This window comes from Arachis hypogaea, chromosome 19 (assembly GCF_003086295.3).
Source record: "Arachis hypogaea cultivar Tifrunner chromosome 19, arahy.Tifrunner.gnm2.J5K5, whole genome shotgun sequence".
Lineage (NCBI taxonomy): Eukaryota > Viridiplantae > Streptophyta > Magnoliopsida > Fabales > Fabaceae > Arachis > Arachis hypogaea.
The window spans coordinates 138,563,090-138,581,129 of NC_092054.1; the positions used below are offsets into that span (position 1 = coordinate 138,563,090).

General features: G+C 39.1%; 1 protein-coding gene and 1 non-coding gene across 2 annotated transcripts; one reads left to right on the forward strand and one right to left on the reverse strand.

The window, feature by feature from the left end:
• Positions 1–969: 969 nt before the first annotated feature.
• On the reverse strand, positions 970–3,905 carry LOC140182370 (uncharacterized). The gene is made up of 3 exons (XM_072228552.1): positions 3,617–3,905; positions 3,414–3,559; positions 970–1,500 (listed from the first exon to the last, which is right to left on the reverse strand). The coding sequence occupies exons 1-3, from the start codon at positions 3,903–3,905 to the stop codon at positions 970–972; spliced, it is 966 nt and encodes a 321-aa protein (XP_072084653.1).
• A 13,688-nt stretch (positions 3,906–17,593) lies between these two features.
• On the forward strand, positions 17,594–17,701 carry LOC112780779 (small nucleolar RNA R71). The gene has a single exon (XR_003191595.1). It is a non-coding gene; the product is annotated as a small nucleolar RNA R71 (small nucleolar RNA).
• The last annotated feature ends 339 nt before the right edge of the window (positions 17,702–18,040 follow it).

Below are 18,040 nucleotides of genomic sequence, written 5' to 3' on the forward strand. Positions count from 1 at the left end.
TTAGGGTTTTTAATTAGGGTTCATTGTAGCATTTTATAGCAAGCTTTGATCTTTGATTTTGCTCATCTTTATTGTAAGTACTCTTAATCTTCTCTTTAATTGCACTACTTTTGCTCTCATTTTCTTTTGGTTCAAGTTACCTTGTTTATATATGCAATTTTGGTTTCTTGAAGTTTTGATGGATGAATTTAATGTTTTATGCTTTATATATGCTTGGTTGATTGTCTATTGTTGATATTGTGAATAGTTGGTTATAGTTTTTTATTTTTCTTTGCAATTTCTCATGTTTTGCTTTTATGCTCACAAGGTGTTTGTGAAAGTGCCAATTATGAGTTTTGAGTAGATTTTTCACACCTTGACTTGAGATTTGAGTTCCTAGGATACTAGAGTCATAATGTCCGACATTTAGTGGTAATTCTTGGGTAGTTAGTTGACTCTTGTTTCCATCGACGCTAGCTTTTTACCAATTAATTTGGTAAGTTAGCTAGGACTTATGGATTAAGGTCAATTATGCTTGCTTGACTTACTCCTCGATGTTAGGTGTAGACAAAGTGAGATTGACTCATCATAGTTGCCGTAGTTGTGGTTATGACGATGATAGGATTCCTTGGATCCTCATTCCCAAGTCAAGGCTCTTTATTGCATTTCTAGCATTTTCACTAAGTTTTGATCTTATATTCCTTTTACTTACATTAATATCAAATTTGATCATTTCTTAGTTCTTTTATTTCTTAGTTTTTTTAATCTTTTGTTCTTTGATTGCAAAGCCCCTTGTCCTCACAACCGAAAGTGTGAGACTTCAATTGCATTCCTAGGGAGAACGACTCGAGGTTTCATTACTCTCGGTTAATTATTTTAATTTGAAAATCAAACTTTGATTGAGGGAATTGCTTGTCGGTCTAGGCTATGCTTGCAAAAAAGGAACTCTATTTTGTGAAATTCTAGATCGACAATAATTCTTTGCATCACCTAACCTCGAAATGGCCATGGCTTAATGATCGAATGCAACTCAGATGCTGGGATCTGTTGCACCACTCCATGGCGTTGACACTCTTGACACGCCTTTGCATAATCGATGCAATCTTTAACCATCGAAGGATAATAAATATGATTTCGACGTAAAACCCGTTTCATTTTTATCCCCGCATGATGGGCACTACATATACCTCTATGGACTTCCCCTAAAGCAATATCTTTATCGGCTTGACTTAAACATCTCGACAGACTTTCACCGATTCCTTTCTTGTATAACTCATCAGCCATTAATACAAAATCCACTTGAATACTGGGATTGTTTAAATACTCGGCAATCGGTTTTCTCCAATCATCATCTTCCCATTTATCCAAACACAAAGCTTCTCTTTCATCCACCGGCACTAATATTTGGCGAATTTTTGCCAATTTTCTTAGTGTTTCTGGGCCTATTTTATATCTCGAAGCAATCTGAGCCAACTCATTAGCAATTTCATTCTGAATTCTTGGAATATGGACTAATAAAACCTTTCAAAAGAAAGTTAACGATTCCCATGTCGTTATTAAATATTTTTGTAACTTCTCATTGTTACATTTGAACTCCTTCGATAGCTGTTTCAGAACTAACTGAGAATCACCAAGGATTTGAACTTCTAAAGCCCCTTTTCCGGTCAAAATTTCAAGGCCCAAAATTAAATATTCGTACTCAGCCACATTATTGGTGCACGAAATTGTGATCATCAACAATGGCGCCAAAGGACTTAGAGCTCTTAAACGTGAATCACACTTTGTCACAATTCCGTACAACTAACCAGCAAGTGCACTGGGTTGTCCAAGTAATAAACCTTACGTGAGTAAGGGTCGATCCCACGGAGACTGTCGGCTTGAAGCAAGCTATGGTCACCTTGTAAATCTCAGTCAGGCTAATTCAGATGGTGATGGAGAATTGATAATTAAAAGATAAATAAAACATAAAATAAAGATAGAGATACTTATGTAATTCTTTGGTTGGAATTTCAGATAAGCGTATGAAGATGCTTTGTTCCTCCTGAACCTCTGCTTTCCTATTGACTTCTTCCAATCATTCATACTTCTTTCCATGGCAAGCTTTATGTTGGACATCACCATTGTCAATGGCTACTTCCCGTCCTCTCAGTGAAAACGTTCCAAATGCGCTGTCACCACACGGCTAATCATCTGTCGGTTCTCGATCATGTTGGAATAGGATCCATTGATCCTTTTGCGTCTGTCACACGCCCAACAATCACGAGTTTGAAGCTCGTCACAATCATCCTTTCCCAGATCCTACTCAAAATACCACAGACAAGGTTTAGACGTTCCGGATCTCAGGAATGGCCGCCAATAATTCTAGCCTATACCACGAAGGTTCCAATCTTAGATTAGAAACCCAAGAGATACACATTCAAGCTTGTTTGCATGTAGAACGGAAGTGGTTGTCAGTCACGCGTTCATAGGTGAGAATGGTGATGAGTGTCACATAATCATCACATTCATCATGTTCTTGGGTACGAATGAATATCTTGGAGAAGAAATAGACTTGAGTTGAATAGAAAAACAATAGTACTTTGTATTAATTCATGAAGAACAGCAGAGCTCCACACCTTAATCTATGGTGTGTAGAAACTCCACCGTTGAAAATACAAAAGTGATAATGGTGTACGCATGGCCGAATGGCCAGCCTCCAAGGTCTAGGGACTAAACGTCCAAAGATTGATTAAAATACAATAGCAAAAAGTCCTATTTATAGAGAACTAGTAGCCTAGGGTTACAGAAATGACTAATTAATGCATAAATCTTCTTCCGGGCCCACTTGGTGTGTGCTTGGGCTGAGCATTGAAGCTTCCATGTGTAGAGACTTTTCTTGGAGTTAAACGCCAGCTTTTGTGCCAGTTTGGGCGTTTAACTCCAGCTTTTGTGCCAGTTTTGGAGTTAAACGCCAGAATTCTTAAGCTGACTTGGAACGCCTGTTTGGGCCATCAAATCTCGGGTAAAGTATAGACTATTAAATATTGATGGAAAGCCCAGAATGTCTACTTTCCAACACAATTGAGAGCGCGCCAATTGCATTTCTGTAACTCCAGAAAATTCACTTTGAGTGCAGGGAGGTCAGAATCCAACAGCATCTGCAGTCCTTTTTCAGCCTCTGAATCAGATTTTTGCTCAGGTCCCTCAATTTCAGCCAGAAAATACCTGAAATCACAAAAAAATACACAAACTCATAGTAAACTCCAAAAGAGTGATTTTTATTTAAAAACTAATAAAAACAATATAAAAACTAACTAAAATATACTAAAAACATACTAAAAACAATGCCAAAAAGCGTATAAATTATCCGCTCATCAATTATTCAAGCAAAAATGTTTTAACTCAAACAAAAATTCCGATGAAATTCCTTCTGCTGAGATAATTAAAATTCCCACCCCTGCACCATCTTTGTGCTTTGAACCATCAAAATATAACTTCCAATAATCAACATGAACGTCAATTATATTTGCCCCTTGGTCATTCAGATTATTTGAATGATCAACTAGAAAATCTGCAATGACCTGTCCCTTGACAGCCTTGGCTGGAACATATTGCAAGTCAAACTCTGTTAATGCCAACATCCATTTCCCTAGTCAACCTCGCAACATTGGAGAAGTCAACATATATTTAACGAGGTCATTTTGTGCAATGATTTTCATAGGTTTGGCAACCATATAGCACTCTAACTTTGTGCAAGCATAATACAAAGATAAGCACAACTTTTCAATAGGTGAATACCTTGTCTCGATATTAGTTAAAACTCGACTAAGGTAATAAACAGCTCGTTCATGGCCATTCTCATCATCCTGAGCCAACATACACCCAATCGTGTTCCCAGATACAGCAATATATAGTTTCAAAGGTTCATGAGGGCGAACATTCGCCATTATTGTCGCTTTGGACAAATAAGCTTTAATTAACTTGAAAGCTTCTTGTTGTTATCCCGTCCATTCAAAGTGTGATTCAGTTTTTAGTTTTACTAAAGGTGCAAATATTCGAGTTCGACCTGAAAGATTCGATATGAACCTTCGAAGATAATTAACTTTTCCAAGAAAATATTGGACTTTTTTTTCGACTTAGGAGGGGATAATGCCAGAATTGCATCAGCCTTATTCTTATCGATAACAATCCCTTTTTTTGTGGACGATAAATCCTAAAAATTCCCTGCTAACACACCAAACGCACATTTTAAAGGATTCATTTTTAATCCTTTCTTCCACATAGTAATAAATGCTCTTCTCAAATGATCGATGTGTTGAGTTGCTGAATTCGACTTAACCATAACATCATCAATATATACCTCCATAAATTTCCCAATGTACTCATGAAAAATGGTATTCATAGCACGTTGGTATGTTGCACCAGCATTTTTCAAATCGAATGGCATAACTACCCACTCATAAGTACCCAATGCCCCGGGACATTGAAAAGCAGTTTTGGACACATCATTTTCAGCAATAAAGATCTGATTATATCTTGAATAACCATCCATAAAACTTAGAATTTTATTCCCTGTAGCAGAATCAATTAACATATCTGCTATAGGCATAAAATACTCATCTTTCGGAGTGGCATTATTCAAATCTCTAAAATCAATGCACACTCTTAATTTTCCATTCTTTTTCATCACAGGCACAATATTCGAAATCCACTCAACATAATGAACGGTTCGAATGAATTTCGGTTTAATCAAGCGTTCAATCTTTTGATTAATTTCAGGAGCAAATCGTCAAGGCGTTTGCTTTACAGGTCGAGCATCTGATTTCAGCGCTAATCGATGTTCCTCAAGAGAACGATCGAGACTAGGCATTTCATGATAATCATAAGCAAAACAATCTCTGAACTCATGTAGAAGATGGTATAATTCAGTTCGAAATAGAGCCACTAGACCTTTACATATATAAGTAATTCTAATATCATCAATAGATCCCAAATTAATTTCTTCTAAGGGATCCTGTGATTCAAACCCTTTTACATGTTCATCATCTTTTACTGAGTATTTTTCAAAACCCAAAGGTTCTAAATCATAGACGCAATCAAAAGATAAATCAACTGATTCATTAGGGTTAGAACGAACTTATCAATTTGCTGGATTAACAACATCTATTTCAACAGCAGTACTAACAATATCATCAGAATTATGTAAATAAGAAGAGCTTAAACCATGACTAATTTTGATCGAAGAAATCGAATCTTTAGTATGAGAAGAAAAAGAAATTATACTCCTAAATGATTCAACTTCATCAGAAGAATCACCTTTATTTTCAAGTAAAAGGAAATTACTTAGATACTTATTTAAAGTTACCAGATAATCTAAGACGTCTTGCTCACTTGCCATCGAAAAACGTCCTCAAATCACCACTTATGTGGAACAGTCCCACCCATAGAGGAATGCTAAGTTGTAGATAATGAAGCTTCACACAAAACCCTCTGAAGTCAGATAGCACCCTTCACAATTGAAATAATTGAGTATCCTGTCAACATTCAAAGGCTTTAGTTTTGGGCTATACACCTTGAAATCGACATGCAACTGTTCGACATATAAATTCAAATCATCCTTGACTACTTCAGGTTTTCCATCATCTGTCCAAAGAAGGATGCTCTAATGCATAGTTGATGGTACAACTCCAACTCCATGATTCCAATCTCGACCTACAAAGGCATTATAACTTGCCTTCAAAGATACTACCACGAAGACAGTGTTTCGATCAGAAGATCCAACCTTCACCCCCAGAGTAACTAACCCTTTTGTAGGGGTCGATGCACCACTAACGTCCGTCACTGAAATATTGGTTGGGATCAAATCACCAGGATGCTTGCCTACCTTCATCAGCATCCTCTTAAGCAACAAGCTTATAACTGCTCCTCCATCTATTAAAACTTTGTTTACTTTAATCCCACTCATTGTTGTAGTAATGTAAAGTAGGCGCAGATGGAATTTTTGTTTCTCAGAAGGCCTTCAAAAATAACTTGGTTCATCCTCATATCGAATGAACGAGAAAGCTTTCTCATCTTCCATGTCATAATGATCCTCAGAATCACCTTCATATTCTCCCAAGTACTCAGTTGGAATAATCAAAATGGTACCGAGCATCTCCTCGTCTCCTTCTTCAAAGTATTCTTCATCCATATCAGCACCCTTGTCGTTATCAGCGACTAGAATGCTAACCACTGCTTTGCCCTTATCCAATTTCACGGGAGATAAAATTCCTTTCGGATATGTATCTCCATCAGTCGGAAATACTATTCGAGAATGCACAAACGGTGTTGTCCCCTTGCCTTTATCAACAGAAGATACCTTAGGTGGCTGTTGTCCTCTTCGACCTCTGCCTCGTGGGTACCCCCTGACTCAGCTGCGGAAATAGGGATAACGCCCTCGAAGAGGACCACTATGCCCCCATTGTGTGTTACGTCTGTAATGAACATCTCTGTTATGGAATTCTTCACAATTTCAAATCCATTGTACATCTAGAGCCTGAGAGCGGCTTATAGGCACAGTAGTACTTTTCTGAAGGCCACCAGAACTTTGCCCCTCTACCCGTCGAATAGGATGCTTTTGACGAGCCTGCTCCTCTCGATGAGATAGTTCTTTCTTTATTCTTTCTTTTTCAAAAATTGCTACAGCCTCAGCATCGAATACTGCATTGCATCGGGGACACAGAGATACGTCCCGATCCTTGAGTTTCTACTGCATCAAAAACTTCAACAACTCATCCCCTACACCGGGATAGACAGCACAGACATTCGATTCAAAATCCCCCAAAGACACATCGAAGTCATAAGACATTCCAACCATATTCACACCCAAATATGGCTCAGCAAAACTGGCTTCGGAATCAAAAGGATCATAATCAACTTTCATCTCTTTTTTACCATCATTAAACTTTAATCGTCCTTCCATGATGACTTCTTGTATTAAATCCCTGAAATGAACACAATTGTTAGTCGAATGACTAGTTGCTTGGTGAAACTTACAATAAGGTTTCCCTTTTAAATATTTCACCGAAAGCAAAGTTCTGCCTTCTGGTAAAATTAACTGTTTATCTTTAAGCAACACATTAAAAATATGATCAGAATTCAAAATATCAAAACTGTATCTCTTTCCACTTTTCAGTTTTGAATCATTTGACTTTTCACTACTAGGGAGTTTCTTAAGTAAAGAACAAATATAAGGAGGACCTTTCTTAAGTTCGGCCAAATCAACCTCCGCCTTTAAATCGGACTCCTCCTCAGAGGATTCCATGGCCACAAAAGCAACTTTTTCCTTTTAAGAAAAAGTTTTACTTTTCAACCTTCTTTTTCTCTTATACTTCTCTTTTTCTTTCTTCAAAATTTCTACCTGGCAAACTCTTTCAGCCAAATGGGCCAAATCAGGAATATGCACATTGAGTAATTTTTGACGCATATAAAATCCTAACCTCATAACTGCTATCATTACTGCTTCACTTTCAGGAAGAGATAGCATCGACTTCTAGCATTCTTGAAACAAATCATATAATCATCAATGATTTCACCATCTTCTTGTTTCAAAGTCACTGAGTCAGTAACTGCCACATCCAATTCTCCTCGATAAAACTGGGCATGAAAGACAGTTTCTAACTGAGCCCATGTTGTTATAAAATTTGGTCTAAGATTTGAAAACCAAGTAAATGCGTTCCTCATTAATGAGGAAGGAAAAAACTTCATTTTCAAATTTTCATCATTGGCTAAATTTCCAATCTCAACCAAATATCGAGCAACATGTTCAGTAGTCGACTAACCAACTTTTCCTGCAAACTTAGTAATTATTTTAGGATTTTTCACTCCCCTTGGCACTTCAGCCATTTGAACATTATGAGAAAAACCTGACACAAAGTGGGGTCGATTCATAAATCCTATATTGAATCCAACCCTATTCAGAACATCTTCCACAATTCTGGTAACCTGATAACGTTCATCGACTTAATTAATGCGTAATCGAGCCAGAACATTATCTGCATTTTGACCACGAGGAATTAATTAAGGATTTTCTCTGTTTCTAAAAACATCATTCTCATTTTGAAATGGGTTTTCAAAACCCTCATTATTTCCTCTGGTATTCTGCCTTTCTCCTTCATCATAATCAATGATTCGAGTGATTCGCTTGACTTTCCTTGCAAGACAATCAAATTTCGATTCGTGATCAGCCATCATAGGATTCAGAATTGTAATCATTTGTTGGGTCAATAGTTTCACGAACTCATGATGACTTTCTTCTACATGTTACCGAAATGCTGCTATTGAATTAGAAGCATTCGATGTAGAGCCCACATTATAATCACAAGAATACTCAGAATGCTTGGTGCACGAATCCCCAAACTTTGTACAACTGTACCAGCAAGTGTACTGGGTCGTCCAAGTAATACCTGAGAGAGTCAGGGTCGATCCCACGAGGATTGTGGTTTGAAGCATGCTATGGTTATCTTGCAGGTCTTCGTCACGCGGATAGAAGAGTTATTAGATTTGTGAGATCTGAATTAGGTTGATATATTTATAATGATAATCTTAAAACTTAGATGGTTGAGGCTTGGAGTTTCTTTGTCCTTCTGGATTAACTCTGGTCCTACTGTCTTCTTCAATTGTGAATGATTTCTTCTATGGCAGGCTGTATGTGATTGACGCTGGTTTGAGCAGCCACCAATACTCCTCCAGATCTGAACCCCAGGGTTAGTGTGGATCCATTCTGATTGAGGGTGAAGCTTCTGCAGTCCACTCTCCTTAATGATCCTACTCAAAATGCCACAAACAAGTTCGAATCTTTCGGATCAGAGAATGCTGCACCTTTGGGTTCTAGCCTCTACCACAGAGACCCTAATCTCCCCGTAAATTGGCTGAACTGGTGTCTCGAGAAGTCCCCAACAAAGTCATGGATTAGCCGTCTAAGAGATGTGTAATCAAGCTGGCGTTTCAATGCTTTCCACTAAAGTATTCACACGAACCCAAGTAGACATGGGTGGTTGTCAGGCACGCGGTCCTATTTTTATGAACGGAGCTAGTTGTCATGGACCATCCCATTCACCATGTTGAAGAACGAATATACATCTTAAAATTAAATCAAACACAGATTGAAGAGAAACAGTAATACTTTTATTAATTCATAGAACTCAACAGGGCTCCTCCCCTCAACCTAGGAGGTTTAGAAACTCATACTGATAGAAAATACAATGATGAACGAAAATATGGTGTAAGTGGCTGAAGAAACTCAACAAAGAGTGATCTTCTACTTTAAATACTAAACTAATGACTAATAAGGGTAAAACAGTCTTTTAGTGCTAAAATTCACTTCTGAGGCCCACTTGGTGAGTGTTTGCGCTGAGCTTTGATGAGATCCACGTGCTAAGAGGCCTCTAGGGCATTGAATTCTGGCTAGGGCGTCCTCTATGGGAGTTTGGATGCTGGTCTCTTCTCCTTGGGTACTGGACGCTTGGAAGGGGGCAGGAGGCTGGCGTTGGACGCCAGTTTTGGGCCTTCTATTATGAAGCAAAGTAAGGAGTATTATATTGGTGCACGAAATTGTGATCTCAGGCAACGGTGCCAAAAACTCTGTACGCACGTCTTAATAAATCGTTTTTCATTCACAACTTCGATACAACTAACCAGCAAGTGCACTGGGTTGTCCAAGTAATAAACCTTACGTGAGTAAGGGTCGATCCCACGGAGATTGTTGGTATGAAGCAAGCTTTGGTCATCTTATAGATCTCAGTCAGGCGGATAATAATTGATTATGAAGTTTTCGAAAACAAATAATAAATAGACAGAAAATAAAGATAGAAATACTTATGTATATCATTGGTGAGAATTTCAGATAAGTGTATTGAGATGCGTTCGTTCCTCTGAACCTCTGCTTTCATGCTGTCTTCATCCAATCAGTCTTACTCCTTTCCATGGCTGGCTTTATGTAAGGACATCACCATTGTCAATGGCTACTTTTCATCCTCTCTGGAAAATGGTCTGATGCACTGTCACTGCATGGCCAATCATCTGAAGGCATCACCGTGGTCAATGGCTGCATCCTATCCTCTTGCGAAAATGGTCCAAATGCTCTGTTACAGCACGGCTAATCATCTGAGGTTCTCGATCATACTGGAATAGGATTCACCCTCCTTTTGCGTCTGTCACTACGCCCAGCACTCGCGAGTTTGAAGTTCGTCACAGTCATTCAATCCCAGAATCCTACTCAGAATACCACAGACAAGGTTTAGACTTTCCGGATTCTCATGAATGCCGCCATCAATCTAGCTTATACCACGAAGATTCTGGTTAAGAGATCCAAGAGATAATCATTCAATCTAAGGTGGAACGGAAGTGGTTGTCAGGCACGCGTTCGTGGGGGAATGATGATGATTGTCACGTTCATCACATTCATATTGAAGTGCGAATGAATATCTTAGAAGCGGAATAAGTTGAGTTGAATAGAAAAACAATAGTACTTTGCATTAATCTTTGAGGAACAGCAGAGCTCCACACCTTAATCTATGGAGTGTAGAAACTCTACCGTTGAAAATACATAAGTGAAAGGTCCAGGCATGGCCGAATGGCCAGCCTCCAAAATGAGATCACTATGATCCTAAGATGAACTAAAAATCATAAGATGTCTAATACAATAGTAAAAAGTCCTATTTATACTAAACTAGTTACTAGGGTTTACAGAAGTAAGTAATTGATGCATAAATCCACTTTCGGGGCCCACTTGGTGTGTGCTTGGGCTGAGCTTGAATGTTATACGTGCAGAGGCTCTTTCTGGAGTTGAACGCCAGGTTGTAATGTGTTTCTGGCGTTCAACTCTGGTTTGTGACGTGTTTCTGGCGTTTAACTCTAGACAGCAGCGTAGAACTGGCGTTCAACGCCCTTTTACGTCATCTAAACTCGGCCAAAGTATAGAATATTATATATTGCTGGAAAGCCCTAGATGTCTACTTTCCAAAACAATTGAAAGCGCGCCATTTTGAGATCTGTAGCTCCAGAAAATCCACTTTGAGTGCAGGGAGGTCAGAATCCAACAGCATCAGCAGTCCTTCTTCAACCTCTGAATCTGATTTTTGCTCAAGTCCCTCAATTTCAGCCAGAAAATACCTGAAATCACAGAAAAATACACAAACTCATAGTAAAGTCCAGAAATGTGAATTTAGCATAAAAACTAATAAAAACATCCCTAAAAGTAACTAGATCCTACTAAAAACATACTAAAAACAATGCCAAAAAGCGTATAAATTATCCGCTCATCATATATATTGCTGGAAAGCTCTGAAAGTCAGATTTTGATAGCCGTTGAGAATGCTCTATTTGGACTTATGTAGCTCTAGCAAAGCTCTTTCGAGTGCAACGAGGTCAGATCCGGATAGCATCTGCAATGCTTTCTCTGTCTCTGAATTAGACTTTTGCTCCAGCTCCTCAATTTTAACCAAAAAATACCTGAAATTTCATAAAAACATAAAAACTCATAGTAGAATCCAAAAATGTGAATTTAACACTAAAACCTATGAAAACTTAATAAAAACTAAATAGAACATACTAAAAACTACATGAAAATGATGCCAAAAAGTGTATAAAATATTCGCTCATCACAACACCAAACTTAAACTGTTGCTTGTCCCCAACCAACTAAAAACAAAGTAGGATAAAAAGAAGATTAAGATACAATAAATTTCAGAGTTTTCAATGAAGCTCAGTGTCAATTAAATGAGCAGGACTTAGTAGCTTTTTGCTTCTGAATAGTTTTGGCATCTCACTATCCATTGGAATTTAGAATGGTTGGTATCTTTAGGAACTTAGAATCCAGATGATATTATTGACTCTCCTAGTTTAGTTCTTTTTTATTCCTGAACACAGCTTTTAGAGTCTTGGCCGTGACCCTAAGCACTTTGTTTTCCAGTATTACCACTGGATACATAAATACCACAGACACTTTAACTGGGTAAACCCTTTTGGATTGTGATTCAGCTTTGTGGTGCACGAAATTGTGATGTCCAGGCTCGAACAATCCCTGGCAACGTGAGCAACTTGGTACGCGTAATCGTGATTACACTTTGTAAAATTCATGGCTCTTTCTTTCCCTGGCAATGGCGCCAAGAACATGGTGCCAATACCATGGTTCACAACTTCGATACAACTAACCAGCAAGTGCACTGGGTCGTCCAAGTAATACCTTACGTGAGTAAGGGTCGAATCCCACGGAGATTGTTGGTATGAAGCAAGCTATGTCACCTTGCAAATCTCAGTTAGGCAGATATAAATTGATAATGGTGTTTTCGAATAATAAATAATAGAATAGGGATAAAGGTACTTATGTAAATCATTGGTAGGAATTTCAGATAAGTGAATGGAGATACTTTTCGTTCCTCTGAACCTCTGCTTTCCTGCTATCTTCATCCAATCAGTCTTACTCCTCTCCATGGCTGGCTTTATGTGATACATCACCACTGTCAATGGCTACTTTCGGTCATCTCTCGGGAAAATGATCCAATGCCCTGTCACGGCACGACTAATCGTCTGGAGGCATCACCCTTGCCAATGGCTTCATCTTATCCTCTCAGTGAATAATATGCTCACGCACCCTGTCACGGCACGGCTATTCATCTGTCGGTTCTCGATCATGCTGGAATAGGATTTACTATCCTTTTGCGTCTGTCACTAACGCCCTGCAATCGCGAGTTTGGAGCTCGTCACAGTCATTCATTCATTGAATCCTACTCGGAATACCACAGACAAGGTTTAGACTTTCCGGATTCTCTTGAATGCCGCCATCATTCTAGCTTACGCCACGAAGATTCTGGTTAGGAGATCTAAGAGATATTCATTCTAGCTTATTTCATGTAGAATGGAGGTGTTTGTCAGGCACGTGTTCATAGGGGAGAATGGTGATGAGCGTCACACATAATCATCACCTTCATCACGTTCTTGGGTGCGAATAGATATCTTAGAAGCGAAATAAGATGAATTGAATAGAAAATAGTAGTACTTTGCATTAATCTTTGAGGAACAGCAGAGCTCCACACCTTAATCTATGGAGTGTAGAAACTCTACCATTAAAATTACATAAATGAAAGGTCCAGGCATGGCCGAGATGGCCAGCCCCCTAAAACGTGATCACAGGATCAAAATACAATCCAGGATGTCTAATACAATAGTAAAAGGTCCTATTTATAATAAACTAGCTACTAGGGTTTACATGAGTAAGTAATTGATGCATAAATCCACTTCCGGGGCCCACTTGGTATGTGCTTGGGCTGAGCTTGAGTGTTGCACGTGTAGAGGTCCTTCTTGGAGTTGAACGCCAGCTTTTGTGCCAGTTTGGGCGTTCAACTCTGGTTTTGGCTCCTTTTGGGCAGAAAGCTGGCGTTGAACGCCAGTTTACGTCATCTATTCTTGGCCAAAGTATGGACTATTATATATTGCTGGAAAGCCCTGAATGTCTACTTTCCAACGCAATTGGAAGCACGCCGTTTTGAGTTCTGTAGCTCCAGAAAATCCATTTTGAGTGCAGGGAGTTCAGAATCCAACAGCATCAGCAGTCCTTCTTCAACCTCTGAATCTGATTTTTGCTCAAGTCCCTCAATTTCAGCCAGAAAATACCTGAAATCACAGAAAAACACACAAACTCATAGTAAAGTCCAGAAATGTGAATTTAACATAAAAACTAATGAAAACATCCCTAAAAGTAACTAGATCCTACTAAAAACAATGTCAAAAAGCGTATAAATTATCCGCTCATCACAACACCAAACTTAAATTGTTGCTTGTCCCCAAGCAACTGAAAATCAAATAGGATAAAAAGAAGAGAATATACTATAAATTCCAAACTATCAATGAAACAGAGCTTCAATCATATGAGCGGGACTTATAGCTTTTTTGCCTCTTGAATAGTTTTAGCATCTCACTTTATCCATTGAAGTTTAGAATGATTGGCATCTATAGGAACTTCAGATTTCGAATAGTGTTATTGACTCTCCTAGTTTAGTATGATGATTCTTGAACACAACTTCTTTATGAGTCTTGGCCGTGGACCTAAGCACTTTGTTTTCCAGTATTACCACCGGATACATAAATGCCACAGACACATAACTGGGTGAACCTTTTCAGATTGTGACTCAGCTTTGCTAAAGTCCCCAATTAGAGGTGTCCAGGGTTCTTAAGCACACTCTTTTTTTGCTTTGGACCTTGACTTTAACCGCTCAGTCTCAAGTTTTCACTTGACACCTACACGCCACAAGCACATGGTTAGGGACAGCTTGGTTTAGCCGCTTAGGCCAGGATTTTATTCCTTTAGGCCCTCCTATCCACTGATGCTCAAAGCCTTGGGATCCTTTTTATTTGCCCTTGCCTTTTGGTTTTAAGGGTTATTGGCTTTTTGCTCTTGCCTCTTGGTTTGAAGAGCTTTTGGCTTTTTTTTTTGCTTGCTTTTTCTTTTTCTTTCTATTTTTTTTCGCCTATATTTTTTTTTCTGCAAGCTTTGTTCTTTGCTGCTTTTTCTTGCTTCAAGAATCATTTTTATGATTTTTCAGATTATCAAATAACATGTCTCCTAGTCATCATTCTTTCAAGAGCCAACATATTTAACATTCTTAAACAACAACTTCAAAAGACATATGCACTGTTCAAGCATACATTCAGAAAACAAGAAGCATTGTCACCACATCAATATAATTAAGCTAAGTTCAAGGATAAATTCGAAACTCATGTACTTCTTGTTCTTTTGAATTAAAACATTTTTCATTTAAGAGAGGTGATGGATTCATAGGACATTTATAACTTTAAGACACAGTTACTAACTACTAATGATCATGTAATGAAGACACAAACACAGATAAGCACATAACATAGAAAACGAAAAACAGAAGAAATAAGAACAAGGAATGAATCCACCTTAGTGATGGTGGCGTTTCCTTCTTGAGGAACCAATGATGTCCTTGAGCTCTTCTATGTCTCTTCCTTGTCTTTGTTGCTCTTCTCTCATTGTTTTTAGATCTTCTCTGATTTCATGAAGGATGATGGAGTGCTCTTGATGTTCCACCCTTAGTTGCTTCCAATAATTGTGTGGAAGAAAATGTATCCCCTGAGGTATCTCAGGGATCTCTTGATTTGCAGTCAAATGTTCTACCACTGAGCTATAGACCCTTTGATGGAAGCTTTTTGTCTTCCCTTTCCTCTTTCTAGAGGTTTCTCTGGCCTTAGGTGCCATCAATGGTTATGGAAAAAACAAAAAAGCTATGCTTTTACCACACCAAACTTAGAATGTTGCTTGCCCTCGAGCAAAAGAAGAAAGAATAGAAGAAGAAGAAGAAGATATAGAGGAGATGGATGGGTGTGTGTATTCGGCCATATGGGTGGGATTGGGTGGGAGAGAGATGTTGAATTTTGAAGGTAGTGGGTGTATGGATGTGAGTGGTGAATGAAAAACAGAAGGGATGATCATGAATGGAAAGTGAGATGATGAGGTAGGTGGGGATCCTGTGGGGTCCACATATCCTGAGATGATCCTGTGGGGTCCACAGATCCTGAGGTGTCAAGGCATTTACATCCCTGCACCAAATTAGGCATGTAAAATGCCTTTGCACACAACTCTGGGCGTTCAGCGCCAGGTTGGTGGTCATTTTGGGCGTTCAACGCCCATTTGTGTGCCATTTCTGGCGTTGAACGCCAGAACCATGCCTGTTCTGGCGTTCAGCGCCCAGAAGCTGCCCATTTTGGGCGTTCAGCGCCAGAACCATGCTCTGTTCTGGCGCTGAACGCCAGACAGATGCTCCTCCAGGGTGTGATTTTTCTTCTACTGTTTTTTATTCCGTTTTCAATTTTTATATTTATTTTGTGACTCCACATGATCATGAACCTACAAAGACATATAACTAAGGAAAATATAGTTAGATAAATAAAAATTGGGTTGCCTCCCAACAAGCGCTTCTTTAATGTCAATAGCTTGATAGTGGGCTCTCATGGAGCCTCACAGATGTGCAGAGCTTTGTTGAGACTCTCCAACACCAAACTTAGAGTTTGATTGTGGGGGCTCTGGTTGACTCTGCTTTGAGAGAAGCTTTTCATGCTTCTTCTCCATGGTTGCAGAGAGAGATCCTTGAGTTGTAAACACAAGGTTGTCCTCATTCAATTGAAGGACTAGTTCTCCTCTGTCCACATCAATCACAACTCTTGCTGTGGCTAGGAAAGGTCTTCCTAGGATGATGGATTCATCCTCTTCCTTTCCAGTATCCAAGACTATGAAATCAGTAGGGATGTAAAGGCCCTCAACCTTTACTAACATGTCCTCTACCTGTCCATAAGCCTGTTTTCTTGAGCTGTCTGCCATCTCTAAGGAGCTTTTAGCAGCTTGCACCTCATAGATTCCCAGTTTCTCTATTACAGAGAGGGGCATGAGGTTTATTCCTGAACCAAGGTCACATAGAGCCTTAAAGATCATGGTGCCTATGGTACAGGGTATTATGAACTTTCCAGGATCCTGTCTCTTCTAAGGCAATGTCAGTTGATCCAGATCACTTAGTTCATTGATGAACAAGGGAGGTTCAACTTTCCAAGTATCAATGCCAACTAATTTGGCATTTAGCTTCATGATTGCACTAAGAAACTTGGCAGTTTGCTCTTCAGTGACATCCTCATTCTCTTCAGAAGAGGAATACTCATCAGAGCTCATGAAGGGCATAAGGAGGTTCAATGGAATCTCTATGGTCTCTAGATGAGTCTCAGATTCCTTTGGTTCCTCAGAGGGAAGCTCCTTATTGATCAATGGACGTCCCAGGAGGTCTTCCTCCTTGGGATTTACGTCCTCCTCTCCTTCTTTGGTTTCGGCCATGGTGCTTATGTCAATGGCCTTGCACTCTCCTTTTGGATTTTCTTCTGTATTGCTTGGGAGAGTACTAAGAGGGATTTCAATGATCCTTTTACTCAGCTAGCCCACTTGTGCTTCCAGATTTCTAATGGAAGACCTTGTTTCATTCATGAAACTCACAGTGGCCTTAGATAGATCAGAGACTAGATTTGCTAAGCTAGATGGATTCTGCTCAGAATTCTCTGTCTGTTGCTGAGTGGATTATGGAAAGGGTTTATTATTGTTAAACCTGTTTCTTCCACCATTATTAAAGCCTTGTTGAGGCTTTTGATCCTTCCATGAGAAATTTGGATGATTTCTCCATGATGAGTTATAGGTGTTTCAATAAGGTTCACCTAAGTAATTCACCTCTGCTATTGCAGGGTTCTCAGGATCATAAGCTTCTTCTTCAGAAGATGCCTCTTGAGTACTGTTGGATGCAGCTTGCATTCCATTCAGACTCTGAGAAATCATATTGACTTGCTGAGTCAATATTTTGTTCTGAGCCAATATGGCATTCAGAGTATCAATCTCAAGAACTCCCTTCTTCATAGGCGTCCAATTGTTCACAGGATTCCTTTCAGAAGTGTACATGAACTGATTATTTGCAACCATGTCAATGAGTTCTTGAGCTTCTGCAGGCGTTTTCTTTAGGTGAATGGATCCACCTGCAGAAGTGTCCAGTGACATCTTTGATAGCTCAGATAAACCATCATAGAATATATCCAGGATGGTCCATTCTGAAAGCATGTCAGAAGGACACTTTTTGGTCAATTGTTTGTATCTTTCCCAAGCTTCATAGAGGGATTCACCTTCTTTCTGTCAGAAGGTTTGAACATCCACTCTAAGCTTGCTCAGCTTTTGAGAAGGAAAGAACTTGGCTAAGAAAGCCTTGACCAGCTTATCCCAAGAGTTCAGGTTATCCTTAGGTTGAGAATCCAACCAGAGTCTAGCTCTGTCTCTTACAGCAAAAGGGAAAAGCATGAGCCTGTAGACTTCAGGATCTACTCCATTAGTCTTTACAGTATCACAGATCTGCAAGAATTCAGTTAAGAACTGAAAAGGATCTTCAGATGGAAGTCCATGAAACTTGCAGTTCTGCTGCATCAGAGAAACTAATTGAGGTTTCAGCTCAGAGTTGTTTGCTCCAATGGCAGGAATGGAGATGCTTCTTCCATGTAAATTGGAATT